The sequence below is a fragment of the Haemaphysalis longicornis genome, unplaced genomic scaffold, assembly GCF_048455015.1.
Source record: "Haemaphysalis longicornis isolate Haplotype H1 unplaced genomic scaffold, Haemaphysalis longicornis Haplotype H1 scaffold_7, whole genome shotgun sequence".
Lineage (NCBI taxonomy): Eukaryota > Metazoa > Arthropoda > Arachnida > Ixodida > Ixodidae > Haemaphysalis > Haemaphysalis longicornis.
Window position 1 is genome coordinate 87641965 of NW_027526422.1, and position 14840 is coordinate 87656804.

Sequence of the window (14840 nt, forward strand, 5' to 3'; positions counted from 1 at the left end):
TTAAATTAGTCGCACCAAAAAATTCCATCGCATCAGTCGCCCTCATACCCAAAAGACGGGAGAAAGTCGACATATCATTTCGAAAAATGTTCAAAACAGACCTTCGCCTTCCCCCCCCCCCTCAAACGTCTACTTGTCCTATACTTCAACCCAAAATACACAACACCCTCGATGAACTCCTGGAGAGAGAGAAACACGTTTTATTCTTGGCCAGGCTTAGCATGGACGGTGAAGCCGCTGAAGCGAAGCTTTATAGGCCCGAGCCCTGTCGACCAGGGCGCACGGGGACTAGGCGTGCGATCGCGCGAGGGCAGACCGCCAGGAGTCGGGGTTGGTTAGGGGAAGAGGAAGCAGGTTGGGGCCGTGCCAGATGGCGTGGCGGGTGTCTTTGTAGTCCCCGCAGTGGGGACAAGAGGGAGTGGGAAAGAGGGATGGCGATATGTGGGTGAGAATTGATCGAGTGGGGAGGGAATGGGTTTGGATCTGTATCCAGAGGGATGATTCTCCCTCAAAATTTACCCACCCATCCACCACTCCGCAGCCCTCATCATCCCACCAGAATATCAAGGGGTTCTCAATCCCATCCCTATCCCCCGCAACATGCACCCCACCTACCACACAAACCATCGCCTGGCGCGAGCACGATACCATGCCCAACACTTCCCTCCCTCCTCGGACACGGTATACGTTGATGCTGCAGAACAGCAACCCCGCCATACACACATTATAGCAGCAGTGAACCACACCACAACTTCCTCTACCTCAGCCACCATCTGCGTCGCCCATCTCCTTGAGACGGAGGAAGCTGCAATTGCCCTGGCCACCACCCTACACCCCACCCCTAGCCTCATATTAACGGATTCACAAACGGCCGTTAGAAACTTCTGCAGAGGCATCCTTTCGCCTCTCGCCCACAAAATTCTCTGCTCCCACCCCCCTCCTGACCGCACCATCTTCCTTTTGTGGACTCCTGGCCATATGGGCTTTGGCGGCGCGGAGAAGGCACATGAGGTGGCCCACGTTTTGATGCACCGAACCCCTCAGCAGAGGCCCCTACGCGCTTCACATCCCTCTCCTCACCTAGAGCCACTGCTCACCTTCCATGAAATCACCCTCTATCACAGGCTTTCACGCACCACCCTTCCACCCCTCACCCGTCGTTATCCCACGTTGAATCTCCTGGAAGCTCAACGCAACAGCCAAGTCAGCAGACTCCTCCTTACCACTACCGGCAGAAACGTCCTTCAAACCCTCGGTTACCTGACCCCACCTGCTTCACTAGCCCTTCAACGGATTTCGTCTTCAATCCGGTCCCGTATTAATGTTCCAATATTCCTAGCATTATACACCCGGAATTCAAGCGAAGTAGATGACTCTCCCGGTTTAAAAATATTAGATCCTAATTCCACTTTGACACCGACACTCGCTATACCGACTCCTAACCTCAACACCTCACGCGAGGCTCATGCTGTGGTGGTTGTCAACTCAAACCGCACACTTCTCACCCCCTCACAACTCTCTCCGCATCAACCACCACTGCTGAAGAAATTGCCATAACCATCGCCGCAACCACTATCTCTGAATACCTTACAATTATAACAGATTCTCAGGAAGCCTGCAGTAACATTCTACGTTGACGCATCTCACTCCTCGTATTACGCACGCTCGCATAAATCAATCTCATTCTCAAGATGTACATCGTCTGGACCCCCGGTCACTCGTACCTCGAGGGAAATGAGACGGCTCTCGCTGCTGGCCGCGCCCTTCCATACTGGGCAATTACCTCAGGGACGGAACCCATGGTGCAGCCTCCTCCAAACTCGCTGTTCCATCACACTACCACAACGTGCTCCACCATTATTGCAACCTTGCCTCATCTTGCGTCAACCTCACTTTCAACTAACCAAGAAGGAAGTAATCATCTGGCGTCGATAACAAACAACTATTACAACGCAACCATCCTACACGCCGTTGCCCCTACCAAATACACACTCACCTGTCACGACTGCCCCTCTCTTAATACTACCTACCACATGGAGTGGGCCTTTCAAAACGCCCCATCGCTCACCCCGAATCTCAACCCTTCCCCAGAGCAAGGGAGGGCCTGCTGACACGCTCCCGTCACACTGATCAGATCTTTCTGGTCACCCATGCCAGGTGGTCAGCCAAGGCCCAAGTGTACCTGAACAGAGGCGAACCCATACCACTGAGTGATGGCTAAATTAACGACCACCGTTTGCTCTATTAAAAGCCTATTCTCTCTCTCTCTCTCTCTCTCAAACGAAGCTTTTATTGGCTGATTCGCCCCGTCGGTGGTGCCAAACGCCGAAACGCCCAGCGGCAAAGCCTTAGCTAAGTGTTCTAAGGACGGCCACGACGATAATGATGCCCTTGAAGTATTTCACATGTAGCCAGTCTTGGATGGGGATTGGCCTGAGATACGGTGCTGGCGGTGCCCCCCTTGATATACGCCTGAACGCCTCGCGTTATAGCCAACTTCATCCACGGGCTGTTCGGGAACAACTCTCGGTCGCCGTACCTAGCTGGCGCGGGCCCGCGTGCAAAATTGTCGCGCTATATCACGCCACAATGGGAGCCAATCAGCGCCGTCGCTCGCATCACGACACATCGCAGGTTTGGTCACTCGCTCTCGTCGGGCAGTACACCTTCTAGCGCTGCATGGTTAGGCCACGTGTGGTTTGTTCGGTTGAAGAGCGGGCAGCCATTGAATAGTGTAAACGTTCCACATAATTGCAGAATAATCATCTACCATAACCTAACTAAACATTTGAGTTCGGGTAAACGTCAGCGAAATGGAAGGGTTTTGGTCGACAGATGGTTTTGCATCTTGGCTTCGCTCATACCACTTTGATTTTTGCAGAACTGTTTTCGTTTTTGTTTTGCGGTCACTACGCTTTGTTTTTGATTGTGTTCGTTTTCACTGTGGTCGAGCTTTGCACGCACCCCCGTTTAGGCTGGGAAGTGAAGGTGGAGGAGGAAAAAACGTCACTTTATTGGACATAAAAGTAAGTGGCTCTCTCAGTACAGAAAGCCGTGAGCCAGCGCAGCACCCTGGGGTAGAGAAATGAGGCGTTCCTAGTCCTCGCACCGTGAACTGGCCAGATTCCGCTACCACTGCTCAGAGGAAGGGGAAGGGAGGGGTTTGGCGCATCGGGGCATTCCCAGACTAGGTGGTATGTGGTGTTCTGGACGGAGCAAGAGGGGCAGCTGTAGCGGTGATTGAAGGTGGGAAGGTGGTGGTTAATTTCTTGTCTTTTTTATTCTTTCCTGCGTCTGTTGCTGTTCCAACTCTCATGCATTAAGGGCGTTGGGCTTACTGCAAGCTGCTTCCTTTGACAACTCTACGCACTGTCTCTTACAATTTGGTAAGAAATACCCTACAATTTTTATTACTTGATATTGTTCCGCACCCTCCTCGTAATCACGTGTCGTTTTATGCTGATTATAGAAACAGATGTGGTCTTCAAGAGACGAGTGTGTGGGACAGTGGTAATCTGTATAACAGCAATGTAAGAATAAAACCAAGCTGATAAAGCACCATATTGTATTACTTTTAGGACAAATATAAAATATATGTTGGCTTCACAAGACGGGAAAATCCCATAACGGACAACACTGGCCTCAATGTACACGGTCCGTATGTTATGCTGTAATTTTAAGGATGGTTATTGCTGTTGGCCGTCCGGTGCTCTTAACTTGTCTCAGGGAACTTATTCGTACCTAGAAAAGTTCATAAAGTAAGTGTGGCAACAAAATACACAAAGTCGGCAGCATTTCTGCTGGCGCCTATTATACAGCGCCAACACTTTATGTTCAGTATCCTATAAGAGCGTACAAATATAAATAGGTTAAATGACAGAAATATGTTCTGTACAATCTCAGCGTTCCACTTCCACCAGTTGTGTGATGCAAGTGGAAAGTTCAAGGCCAACGTACGGATTTCACTGCTGCCGTATTGTGCTGCACTGACCCTGATAAAGAAACTCGCGCACATTTAGGGGCAAGCCGGAATTTCGTTCGTTGTTGACTTTTTCTACACTTCCGTAATTCGAATAGCCCGTTGTCCGTACAGGCTCGCGCAAGTTCACGATCTTCGCAGGTGGATGGTCGTCGTTCACGAGCTCGCCAGAGCACACTGCACCCGGGATGGCGACACGCTGTGAACCACTGTTCAGGTCTCTTACACACAACGTGCTATTTTTCAGAAGTAGCTTCCGGTCGGCTCTGTAATTTGCCTGGTGTTCAACGGGAAGAGGAGTTGACACGACTTTGCAAAAGTCCTCAGATGCAGACTTTTCGTATGTACTTTTTGGTTTACGCGTCTCTTGTTCTTCCTCACTCGATCCACTCCACGATGATCGTTGCCGGCGTTCCTGGTAAGTGATAAACAGCCACAACACGCAGACGACCACTTGCATTCCTCCAAGCATTCTGTATAGGTTGTCGTAGGAGCCCAGTGTGTCCCGAAAGTAACCTGTATGCAAAAAGGGAAACACATTTTTTTACAATGGCTAGCTGCAATATTTGAGTGCTCTGAAAGGTCCATTGAATACGTGTTTGGTATCAAGAACACTCATGAAGCACGTACCAGGAGTATGGGTAGGTAAGAAAAGTGTATTGAGAGTTATATTTTTTAAAACTACTTTTCGCAAAGGAAATTATGACAGTGCCACAACACTACTCTCAGGTTGGGCAAGTTCGCTGATGTCTGCTTAATCACAAGTATAAGCATGGGCCCGCAAAAATTGGTGGACTTTGATATCTGAACCTGACGATCATTTGATCAGCACGCGCTATGCAATCGGCAAGTCAGTGAGATTCTCATCGCGCTCTCTAGTGACGTCATTCCTCCTTCGTCCCCCCCCCTCAAAAGAGAAAAAATGCCTGCCAACCCGCTTTTTTTCTAACCGGAGAACTGGCGCATTCGGGGGCGTGAACTTGCAAATATTTCAGGGAAATGGCAGCCATCGCGCTTCCCCTTAACACCATTGGCAGTCCTCCTAGGAAAATCGCACTCGCCTCCGCATAGGGGGGCATTACCGTGTAATCGCATTTTTGCCCACGTGAGCAGGCGGTACGCATTGAGTACAGAGCTAAACGTTTTTCTGTTGTAGGCTGTGACCATGGTCGCGAAATACACCGGCGTAGTGACACTGATGGCGTAGCTGAAAAAACCTGTGAAATGGGGACAGCTTTAATTAAAACCTTTTTTCGTATAATGAGGCAAGTCGGGCTGTAGAAAATCAAACTTTATCCTGATGCTGTTAGGCCGAGAAACTTATCCGTTCAGCTTAGCAACAGCACTAAACAAACAACGACACTTCGCTCATCTCCATCCAGTGGATTCTCGAACACGTATTGCCTCATTGAAGTGGAGGCTTAAGTTGAGGGTAGATGCCCACGGCTTAAAACGACGCGGTTTATTTACTCTTTTTTAGCTCTTGCACACGTGGTGAGGTTTGGAAATTTAGCCAAGTGCAGACCCACGCTTTCTTGTAGAGAAATATCAACTAAACCTGTAGTTTTCCCTAAACACCGTTTCAGCATGTTCGAGCTCCGTACCTATTAGCAGCGATTTGACGAGGAGTAGGGGAATGACCAGAATTCCAGCAACACCATAGCTGACGGGGAGGTCATCGATGCCAATGTAGTCGGCCATCAGGACACCATGCATCGTCATTCCGCAGCCGTTGAAGCACGCTACGAACAGCGTCACAGCGACCAGAGGACCGTAGCTCTGGGTATGCGGTAGAAGCAACACAGAAATGGCCGTGCAAGCGGCGTTGCACAGAACCAGGGTGCTGCGCCGGATGAATTTCTTGTCGGCTAGCAGCGGAAGTCCGATGCGTCCAACTGCGTCCGTCACGGACAAATAAGAAAGCAGCGGCACAGCCCAGTGTCTCTCTACGCCCTTGTCGACTGCAAAGTCCACGATGGTCGTGAGGAAGATGTCCTCGTTGTAGCACATAACAGTCCATGTCACCAGAATTGCGTAGAACATCGGTAGCTTTAGAATAGTGCGTGCGCTCTCGAAAACACCGGGCTTTTTGCTAGAAGAGGACGACGCTATGGATGATTCACGTTTTGTGTTCCCGAAGTCTTCGATATGGATATCAAGATGTTGTCCATTACCGTTGCCGATACATTTGTCGATACTGTTCACCGAACTACTAGGCTCAGCTGGCTTCGTGCGCAGAAGGAAACTCAAAGGAATAAGGTTCAGGAGCAGGGCGCCAAAGACGAGGAGGCAACCTTGGAAGTCGTAGGCGTGTTCCAGCCAGAAGAGAACTTGAGGCATGATAAGCGATGACAGGATCGTGCCCATGAACATAATACCATGGGCCGTGCCACGGTATTTGACGAACCGCATGCTGAGCACCACCTGCAGCATCGTGCTCACGGTTCCGGCCCCAGCGCCTGTGTGGAAGTGTACAAGAAAAGAGAACTTGAACAAAAACTGCGGCAGTTCTCGTATTATTTATTATTGAATGGTGGTTGAAGTTTTGAAAAAAATAACAGCAATTGTTGGTAGTTTGCTAATGCCACACTCACTATTTTCCACATTCTGCATGGTGAAAATGGGGTCGATATGCCCAAGGTAAGCAATTGTAAAATATGGCTCACATAGTTTATTGTCTTACGTCGACGTATAAATTAAACGCCGAAACATTTGGCACAACATAAAATTCCCTATAGTTGTTGCCTCATAATTGTTACCGTAATAATAACCTCATAATTGTTGCCCGTAATAACAGCTGTAATCGAGTCGATTAAATCTAGTGTGACAATATGTTCATGTGTCCGCAGTGTACTTTGATCAATTACCACTCACTCTACCTGTGCACTAAGCTCAACATGTTACATGCTGACAATAAACATCTTGCACGAGTGTACGGACGTTCTTGCAAAACAAGTTGCCCTTTATATTTCCATTTCCCCGAAGCGCACACTAAATATCAGTTGGTAACATGCTTTAATAACCCCACTATCAAACAACATAAGGGACAGAAGAAGTACCTTCAGGGTATTCCCAAGCAGATTTTCAGGATTAAAGTGCTTTGAAAGTTGCATTTTACTTTACCCATCTTTCCAATCCTTTAATGGCTGAATGTCGCCCATTTTATCGAGTTTATTTCTGCTGGCATGTAAGCATGCTAAATCACTCAGTTTTTCTCGTTGTCCGTACGATGGATGAGATACTGGATAGCAATCGTACCGACTTCCCTACAACCTAACCATTAGCACCATTTAAACAAACAAGCATGCGAGATCACGTCCACAATGTGCGTGTGTTTCCTAACCAAACTCAAAAAGCAGGTATTAAGTGCCGGAATAAAATGAGCCTGCGTTGGAAGAGCACTGAACATATAACATTGAAGCGAGAAGAATTTTGATTGGTTGATTTGTTTATTTATTTATTGCTTGTTTCATTGATTGATTGATTGATTGATTGATTGATTGATTGATTGATTGATTGATTGATTGATTGATTGATTGATTGATTGATTGATTGATTGATTGATTGATTGATTGAACTGTTTAACGCACCGATGCAACGCAGGGGCGCATCGTAGTGGAGGGCTCCCGATTAATTTTGACCACCTAGGGATCGTTAATGTGCGCCGAAATCTCGTACAGACGGGCATTTTTGCTTTTCGCCTCCATCACAAACGCGGCCGCCACAGCCGGCATTCGAATCCGCGTCCTCGTACTCAACAGCACAACGCCTCAGACAATGAGCCACCGCCATGGGTGAAGCGGGGAGAGCAATCCAATCAAAGTTTTTTTGTTTAGTTTTTCCGTCATCTACTTCAATTTCGTGATGACTGCCCCATAATGTGTTCATTTACAGCAAAAGATCAAAATTCGCTGCATAAAAAACTTTTAATGAGCCTGCAAGTACACAAGCGGGTCCACCAGTTGTGCCATTTGGGTTACGGTTAAGGATTTTACCAAGGCATGTTGCGGTAAAGTTATTGAAGTCCATGTATAGAACTGCGCATATATTCATTCACACCTGGAAAAACCGTATTGGGCAAAAATGGGAAAGACAGGTGTTGTATTTAGAACAAATCATAATAATGTAAAGAGTTTCGATGTAATCGGTTGTTTTAACCTTTCTGTTTACGCCTCCTGGACACTGGGAAGAATATATTCGGGATTCGAAAAAAACATTTATCTTGAAGCCAGACAAAAGATTGAGTACGTTCGGTGTGAAATTCGTAATTTTAACTGTTCTCTTTTATTTGGCTACAAGGAAGCTTCTGTAAAAACGGCATACCTTTGTCTTAACTATCACAGATCCAACCATGCTGCGAAAATACCACGGATGTGCCCCATTAGGTTTCTCAGTAGTGCTTACCATGCAGAACACCAAGTGTTACTGTCATCCATGCTATGCTGGGAGCAAACACTGAGGCAATCACCCCTACTGCCGTAACAACAGCGCCAGCTTTCAAGGTCACTCCGGGCCCAAACCACTGGCAGAATGGACCGGCCAGGATTCCTGCATCAAAATGGAAGAAGTCACATTTAAGCCTTTAATCCTTAACTGCCGCATTTGCAGTAGTCGAAGGGTTTCGAGCTAGAAAAACGCTCCAAATGGAAAGACAGGCGCCAGAGAAAGGACCAGGCCCACACACCAATATTGCAGTGAATGAATTGGGAAATTAGCTATTTAGGTGCTTGATGTGTATTGTATTATGACATCACATAAAGGTGAACAGGCCAATTTAGTATCCTCCTAACCCCTTCATGCACAAAAATGCAAGACATTTTACTGCTGTAACGGCGGAATATCGTGCGGAAGCCAATTTCCGGCACCAAATCTTTTGGCAAGGGCGAGTGTTTTAGTTTTGAGCAATTTCGAATGTTCCGCTCAGGCCCAAGAATGCATTGGGGCGGGTGGAACGTCAAGTTCAACACTTTGCTTATTCAGCCTCATTCTGACTCTAAGGTGATGCTAAAAAAGACGGGATTACTCTGAAAGAATGTTAGACTCCCTTTAAATGTGTTTTTGGGGCGTTGCATGCTAATACGAATTACCCTAGTCTCTTTCACTTGCAATTCTTTGAGGCTTACCGCCAGCGTCGACAACCGTGCCCAGAACGCTGACGGGCCAGGAAGCGGTGCCATGGTCGACGTTGAAGTGCTCCATGAGGACGACGTAGACAAACCCGGAAGACCGGAACATGGCCGCCTGACCGAAGTCCATCAGGGCAGCCAGTAGGGTCACGTGCCAGTGCAACCGCATTTCCGTCTGTCTAGCACCAGTCGTGGCATCTTCAGAATCGTTTGGTTCCGCGCCTTCCTTGACGGGTGCCTGTCAAACGGGAACAATGGCGAGGCAGAAATGAGGCGGCCGTTTTAAATCCACGTAAATGTATTTAGTTCAGATGAAGCCCACCATGTAATCTCTCAATTTCCTGGCGAAAGTAGCTTTGAGCAGTTCCTTGAGAGCTAAAACTTTCTGACGTCCCGAAAACTCTGTGGGCAATTAATATACGCAACCGCTTTGAAGCAGGTATGAGAAGTTGAAAGTGACAAATAAAATTTCACCATCTTCCTATGGGGGGAACCCTGAGGAGGATGCGAAGCAGCAGTGACAGTTGGTTGGTGTGCAAGTAGAGTTGAAGTAAGTAGTGTGAGTAGAGTTGGTGTGTGGTGTTAGAGTAAGGAGAAGCGTGGGTAGGGTGAGGAGGAGAATGGAGGAGAGACGCGCATGAGCAGTGGAGTAGCGCGCAGCGCGTGTGCACACCTGGTTTATACGGCTGTGAGGAGATGAATGGAGGAGAGACGCGCATGCGCAGTGGAGGTGTGTACGGTGCAACAAGGGAGGGAACAGGCTCGACCATAAGCGTCCTACGGGAAGATGGCGTAATCTTATTGAAGGGGGGTGTTAGAGTGGAAAGGCATTAAAGAGAGAGAGAGAGAGAGACGTTGTACGTGGTATGATTTTGTCTTTAGGCATTATTATCATCATGTTCAACGTCGGTGACGTTGAGTATGGTTGGCGTTCCGCTTTGATTATGACCGCCTTATGGTCTGTGAAATGTAAAGTCAAGGGCTGTTGTAGTGGATGAACCCTAAAGTTGCTGAAGATGAGGTCGATGCACGTTCCCCGGATGGTTGTGGGCTGCTTGTAATCACGGCCCGCCGAGACTCGCCGACGCACGCCGCCGCCGACGACGATGAAACGTCGAAGGCGCGTGAAGCGTGCTCGTCTCGTGACGGCCCAGGAAGACAACGGCAACACTGTCACTCCAGGAGCCATGAAAGGGTAAGACACCACCGGGCGTTCAGCAAGCCGAGTATGCGCAGTGGGGGTGTGGACGGCGCAACAACAAGGGAGGGACATAGCCCCGACCTTGAGATGCTTCGCATCTAAAAAGGCCAATAGTTCAGCCAGTTGGAGCACTTATGAATGTGCAGTATATTAATTATACGAGTGGTTTTAACAGACACCATAATTTTGTCTATTTGATAATCCGTAAAGACGGCAATTCATGACTCGAGCAGGCAACATCAAAATTTTACATTGCGGCTGACTGCGGTGCTTCGTATACCCTTCCCCCGCATAAAAGGTGCAGTGGCACCTTTTAGAACAGCATTTTACTTAGATGGCACTGTCTCTGCTTCTTACAACTTTTGCTCATCTCTTTCCGTATGCAACTGCTGGTAGCTAAATTATTTTCACTTGCAATCCCTCACTCAATGCAAATATTGTTATAAACTGCGACCTGCTAATTGTAGGCTAAGCGCGAGCAACCCAGGACGAGACAAGAGATGAGACGAGGACGAGCGCTTTCTGTCAGGTACACAAAAACGAACCCAGTGCATATTCAGCTAACGTTCCGCTTTGAGATCTTACCTAGTCCACAAGTACCCGCAGCTTGGCGTAAAGTTTGACGTTCGCTTGAAGCACCGTTAAGCCAGTGTCAGGGCTATAGTGTTAGGAAATGATGAAACGCCGCAGGCGTGTATGCGCTCGTCCTCGTCTCATCTCTTGTATCGTCCTGTATCGTCCTTAGCCTACAAGAATGCATCACCAACAAGCCCAAATTTACACTCTGCTTCCTAAATTGATTAAAATCACTCTCGTTTGCTTCATGGCCTCCTTGGACTTCTTTCCCTCATAGTCACACACAGTGACAGATGAGTGTTATCTTACCCTTTCTGGGAGGTACGCAAAAACGAACCCATTTCATATTCAGCTATCGTTTCGCTTTGAGGTCTTACTTCGTCCACAAGTACCCGCAGCTTGACGTAAAGATTGACGTTTGCTTGAAACACCGTGAAGCCAGTGTCAGAGATATAATGTTAGGAAATGAGGAAACGCATATGCCGTGTATGCGCGAAGAGACTAGGCCTAACGGTTCACGTTTATGTTTTCCGTCGTCAACTAGTACTCGCACCTTCCATTAGTGTAAATGTGACATCATTGGTACATCGTCCTGCTCAACTTTAGGGCTATTAAACACTAAGGCTAAACATAAGTCCAACAATGGTTATTGACCTAGGCTGCTTCATAGCAATGGAGACAAAAAGATACAAAGAAAGCACAATGATGACACCACAGCTTTGTAAGTGTGGATGTCCTCTGCAATTTCTTTCCTTTGATCTGAAATACGTCAGGCTAAAGGAACTGGTGGTCGCTATCGGCTGGGTACCAGTCTGGCGTAGGTATTGTGTGTGCAAATGCAAGCTTTTACAAGTTTTGTAGTACATGTGCATACAAATATACTGCTGAGGTCCCGCACAAAATTAGTACGCAAGTTGAACACCTCAACAGATCAGAAGCCCTGATAAGCGGAAACAAAACGTCAACGTAACAAAACGTCCAACAACAGAGCTGTCAGTCACGTCCACAACGTCGAGTTTTGCCAGTTCGGTCGAGCGAAGTTTCTGTCGTTTCACTTAGACTAGGAATGCGGCGGTATGTTGAATCTCCCGAAAGCTGAACATAAGGTTAGGTTGCTGTGGGAGCGCGAAAGATGAACCACGCCTAACTTACCACGTGCGTTTTCAACGCAAGTTGGACAAGTATTCAAGCGTTGCTACCTTTACATACTATTTGAAAGCTCTGGTTTTGGACTCTGAATTCTTACTGTACCTAACAACCTTAGCAGTAGCAGGCTATAACTAAACGCGGATTCAGCATTGAGGGAAAAATCAGAGCTATCGCCTTATTTATGAAAATGCATAGCGCTGTCCAAGATAGTTCGCACGACTGTTTAGCTGAGGGACGTTCATTCAGAGCTGCACACGCATTTTTTTTTAATTTGTGGTAAACCTACGGTATACGATGTCGCCAAGAAGTTGGGACAGGTGCGCTGCGGATCGTACAGCCTCGGGACGTTGGATATGACTGACTGGAACATAAAGTTTGGATGTCTGACCTCACACAGTCAGATTTCGCAAACAACGGGAGTTCAGCCGCGGCAGCTCAGCGCGTTGCTCATGACTTGTTGGTGACTGTTACTCAAAATTAACCTGCTCCCAGCAGTATTCCCCAGCTTTATCGAGCTTTTTTGAGCTTTTGTTTCTTGAGCCCCTTATTCTCCGGCGTAAAAAATAGACCATATTCGTTCCGTGATCCGTTCCGTATTTGTTCCGCATGATCCGTATACGAAATTTACCTACGAAATTGACGAAGCTCTACGCATTTACCAGCATGAATTAACCAATATCCTTTCCGAAAATCTGCAACAGCCGACATGTCTCCGCTGTAGGCGGAGTGACCAACGAAGACTACCTCTATTTTTGTGGTCACTTCGAGTAGCTTGCGATTCCTCAGCTTATCAGTTTTCGTCTGTAGCCAGGATTTTTAAAATGCAGGTTTGGTGCCCTCACAGGTGCCTTTGTAACCCCATACGCCCTGCAGGAAAGCTAACGTTCTCTGGCGATGATGTTGAATGGTCGTGGGTGAAGGGAAAGAAAAAAATCGCTTCCCGTGGTCGGAATCGAACCTGTTTCCCTCGCGTTATGCAGTCGATATATATATATATATATATATATATATATATATATATATATATATATATATATATATATATATATATATATATATATATATATATATATATATATATATATATATATATATATATATATATATATATCAAAAGAATTTTGTTGGATCCACATCAAGGAAGGCAACTTTTATTGCGCAGTACGATTCAAATTAAAAAACTCGTTGTCAGTTTATTTACCATTTATTATTTTTTTTCACACGGGCCAAAAAATGCTGGTAGAAGAGACAAGAAGGGGATCCTCAGTCTGCTTTATTGGGTCCCATTCTTCCTCAGCGAAACTAAAACAGCATCTGAAACTCGATTCCAGAGTCTGGTGCGTGTTGTGTTCGTACGATTCTGTGAATAAGGAAGGCGAAAAAACTGAGTGCGCTTGTACTTGTGTGTGGAGGGCTGTTTTTATCGTTGGCTGCGTTTCCGTTTTAGACCCCACAATGTGAAAATTTTCGTACGCAACTTCAACGGCCACCTGCTTTGCTCTACCAACACTAACCTTGAAACAAGCCTGCGTTTCCTGAGAGCAATGATATTCGGTCCGCTAGACACCTGCACGTGAACTGACATGTTACCCACATTTTGGTTGGTACAACTACCTCCTCGCTGTTAGAGTTCGTGGACATGCATTGACGTGGAACAGAGAAAGACGTGCACTTATAGGCAGGCTGAAAGTGCCAGTTCTCTGAATTTATTATTTGGTAGCCGCTTCAGTTTATACAGGCAGTTTGTTATGAGACAAAGCCGTTGTTATGGGACAGCCCCTATTTTTCGCGAACATCAGCACCGGCTTTGCCCAAAATTTCAGGCTACTCAATATTATTTATTTTTCCCAATTTGGGCTGTTGTCTAGGACAACATCTCTTAGGGACAGTAACGTTACACTAAAACAACGTATAACTGACTATCAAGTTCCAATAAATCCTTAAACAGCACCGAAGCGTTTTCTTTCGACGTCAAGACGTTCCTCTGTTTTAATTACACCGTATAGAAAGAATAATATGATATATTTGGGGAGCTCTCCATGGCACGTGTACTGACCTCAGAGGAAACTACTTTTTTGCGCTGTTAATAAAATGCAAATGCCGGCAATTTCTTTGCCGTAGAATTTAAAGAATTATAGAGGAAGGAACTCATTTACGTGTTGTCTCACTACTTATTTTTCTGCGCGTGAGGTATTTCTGCTTGAAGAAACCAGTGCTGAAATTCCCTGCGACAACAAAGAAAAAGAACTCAAATGAAAGAAGGCTTAAGTGCTGCACGGTAAAGGGAATAGCGTGATAACACGGATTAAGCTTGCGAAAGCAGTTTGTCTGCTTCCCTGCTAGCCAGTGGTTTTCATACCTTCGTTGGCGATAAATCGCACCTAAAAATTATCTTTCTATCTTCTGCAAGGGCTTGGCAACCAGACAGCGGAAAGGTTTATTTTGAGTAACCAATGTCTGTCCCGCGTAAAATTGGAGCAGAGTGTACATGCATAAGCCTCTCACTGCGCCAGAAAAGCTTGTGCTTCGTACAATGTGGCCAGTGTAGAATCCACTAAGTGTGACCTTCCAAAAATCACCGCAAGTATAGCTTTAAGGAGGCTGCATGCTACAAGAAGAGTAAGATGACTTGCTACTGTGGTTGTACGGGTGTATATCACACAAAATTCTTGAAGCTATGTCTCCATGTACGCCTAAAAATTGGAAGGAGCTTCAGTGAAAGTGTGGGAGAGCCCTGGGTAAACGGCTTAAAACCACGTTCGTGGGTAAATGGCAGGATAATGCTGACGTTGGTCCTGCACACCACACT

At 46.7% G+C, this 14840-nt stretch overlaps 1 protein-coding gene across 4 annotated transcripts in view; it reads right to left on the reverse strand.

Annotated features, from left to right (window-relative positions):
* Positions 1-3791: 3791 nt before the first annotated feature.
* The window catches only part of LOC144146045 (monocarboxylate transporter 12-like), a 34317-nt gene continuing 23268 nt past the window's right edge, over positions 3792-14840 (reverse strand). For all 4 annotated transcript variants that reach the window (XM_077677970.1, XM_077677968.1, XM_077677969.1 and 1 more), the window contains 4 exons: positions 9103-9343; positions 8384-8527; positions 5584-6438; positions 3792-4495 (listed from right to left, as the gene is read on the reverse strand). In XM_077677970.1, coding sequence (XP_077534096.1) covers positions 3963-4495; positions 5584-6438; positions 8384-8527; positions 9103-9343 — 1773 coding nt within the window. In that variant the 3' untranslated portion in view covers positions 3792-3962. The remainder of the gene's footprint in view (positions 4496-5583; positions 6439-8383; positions 8528-9102; positions 9344-14840) is intronic.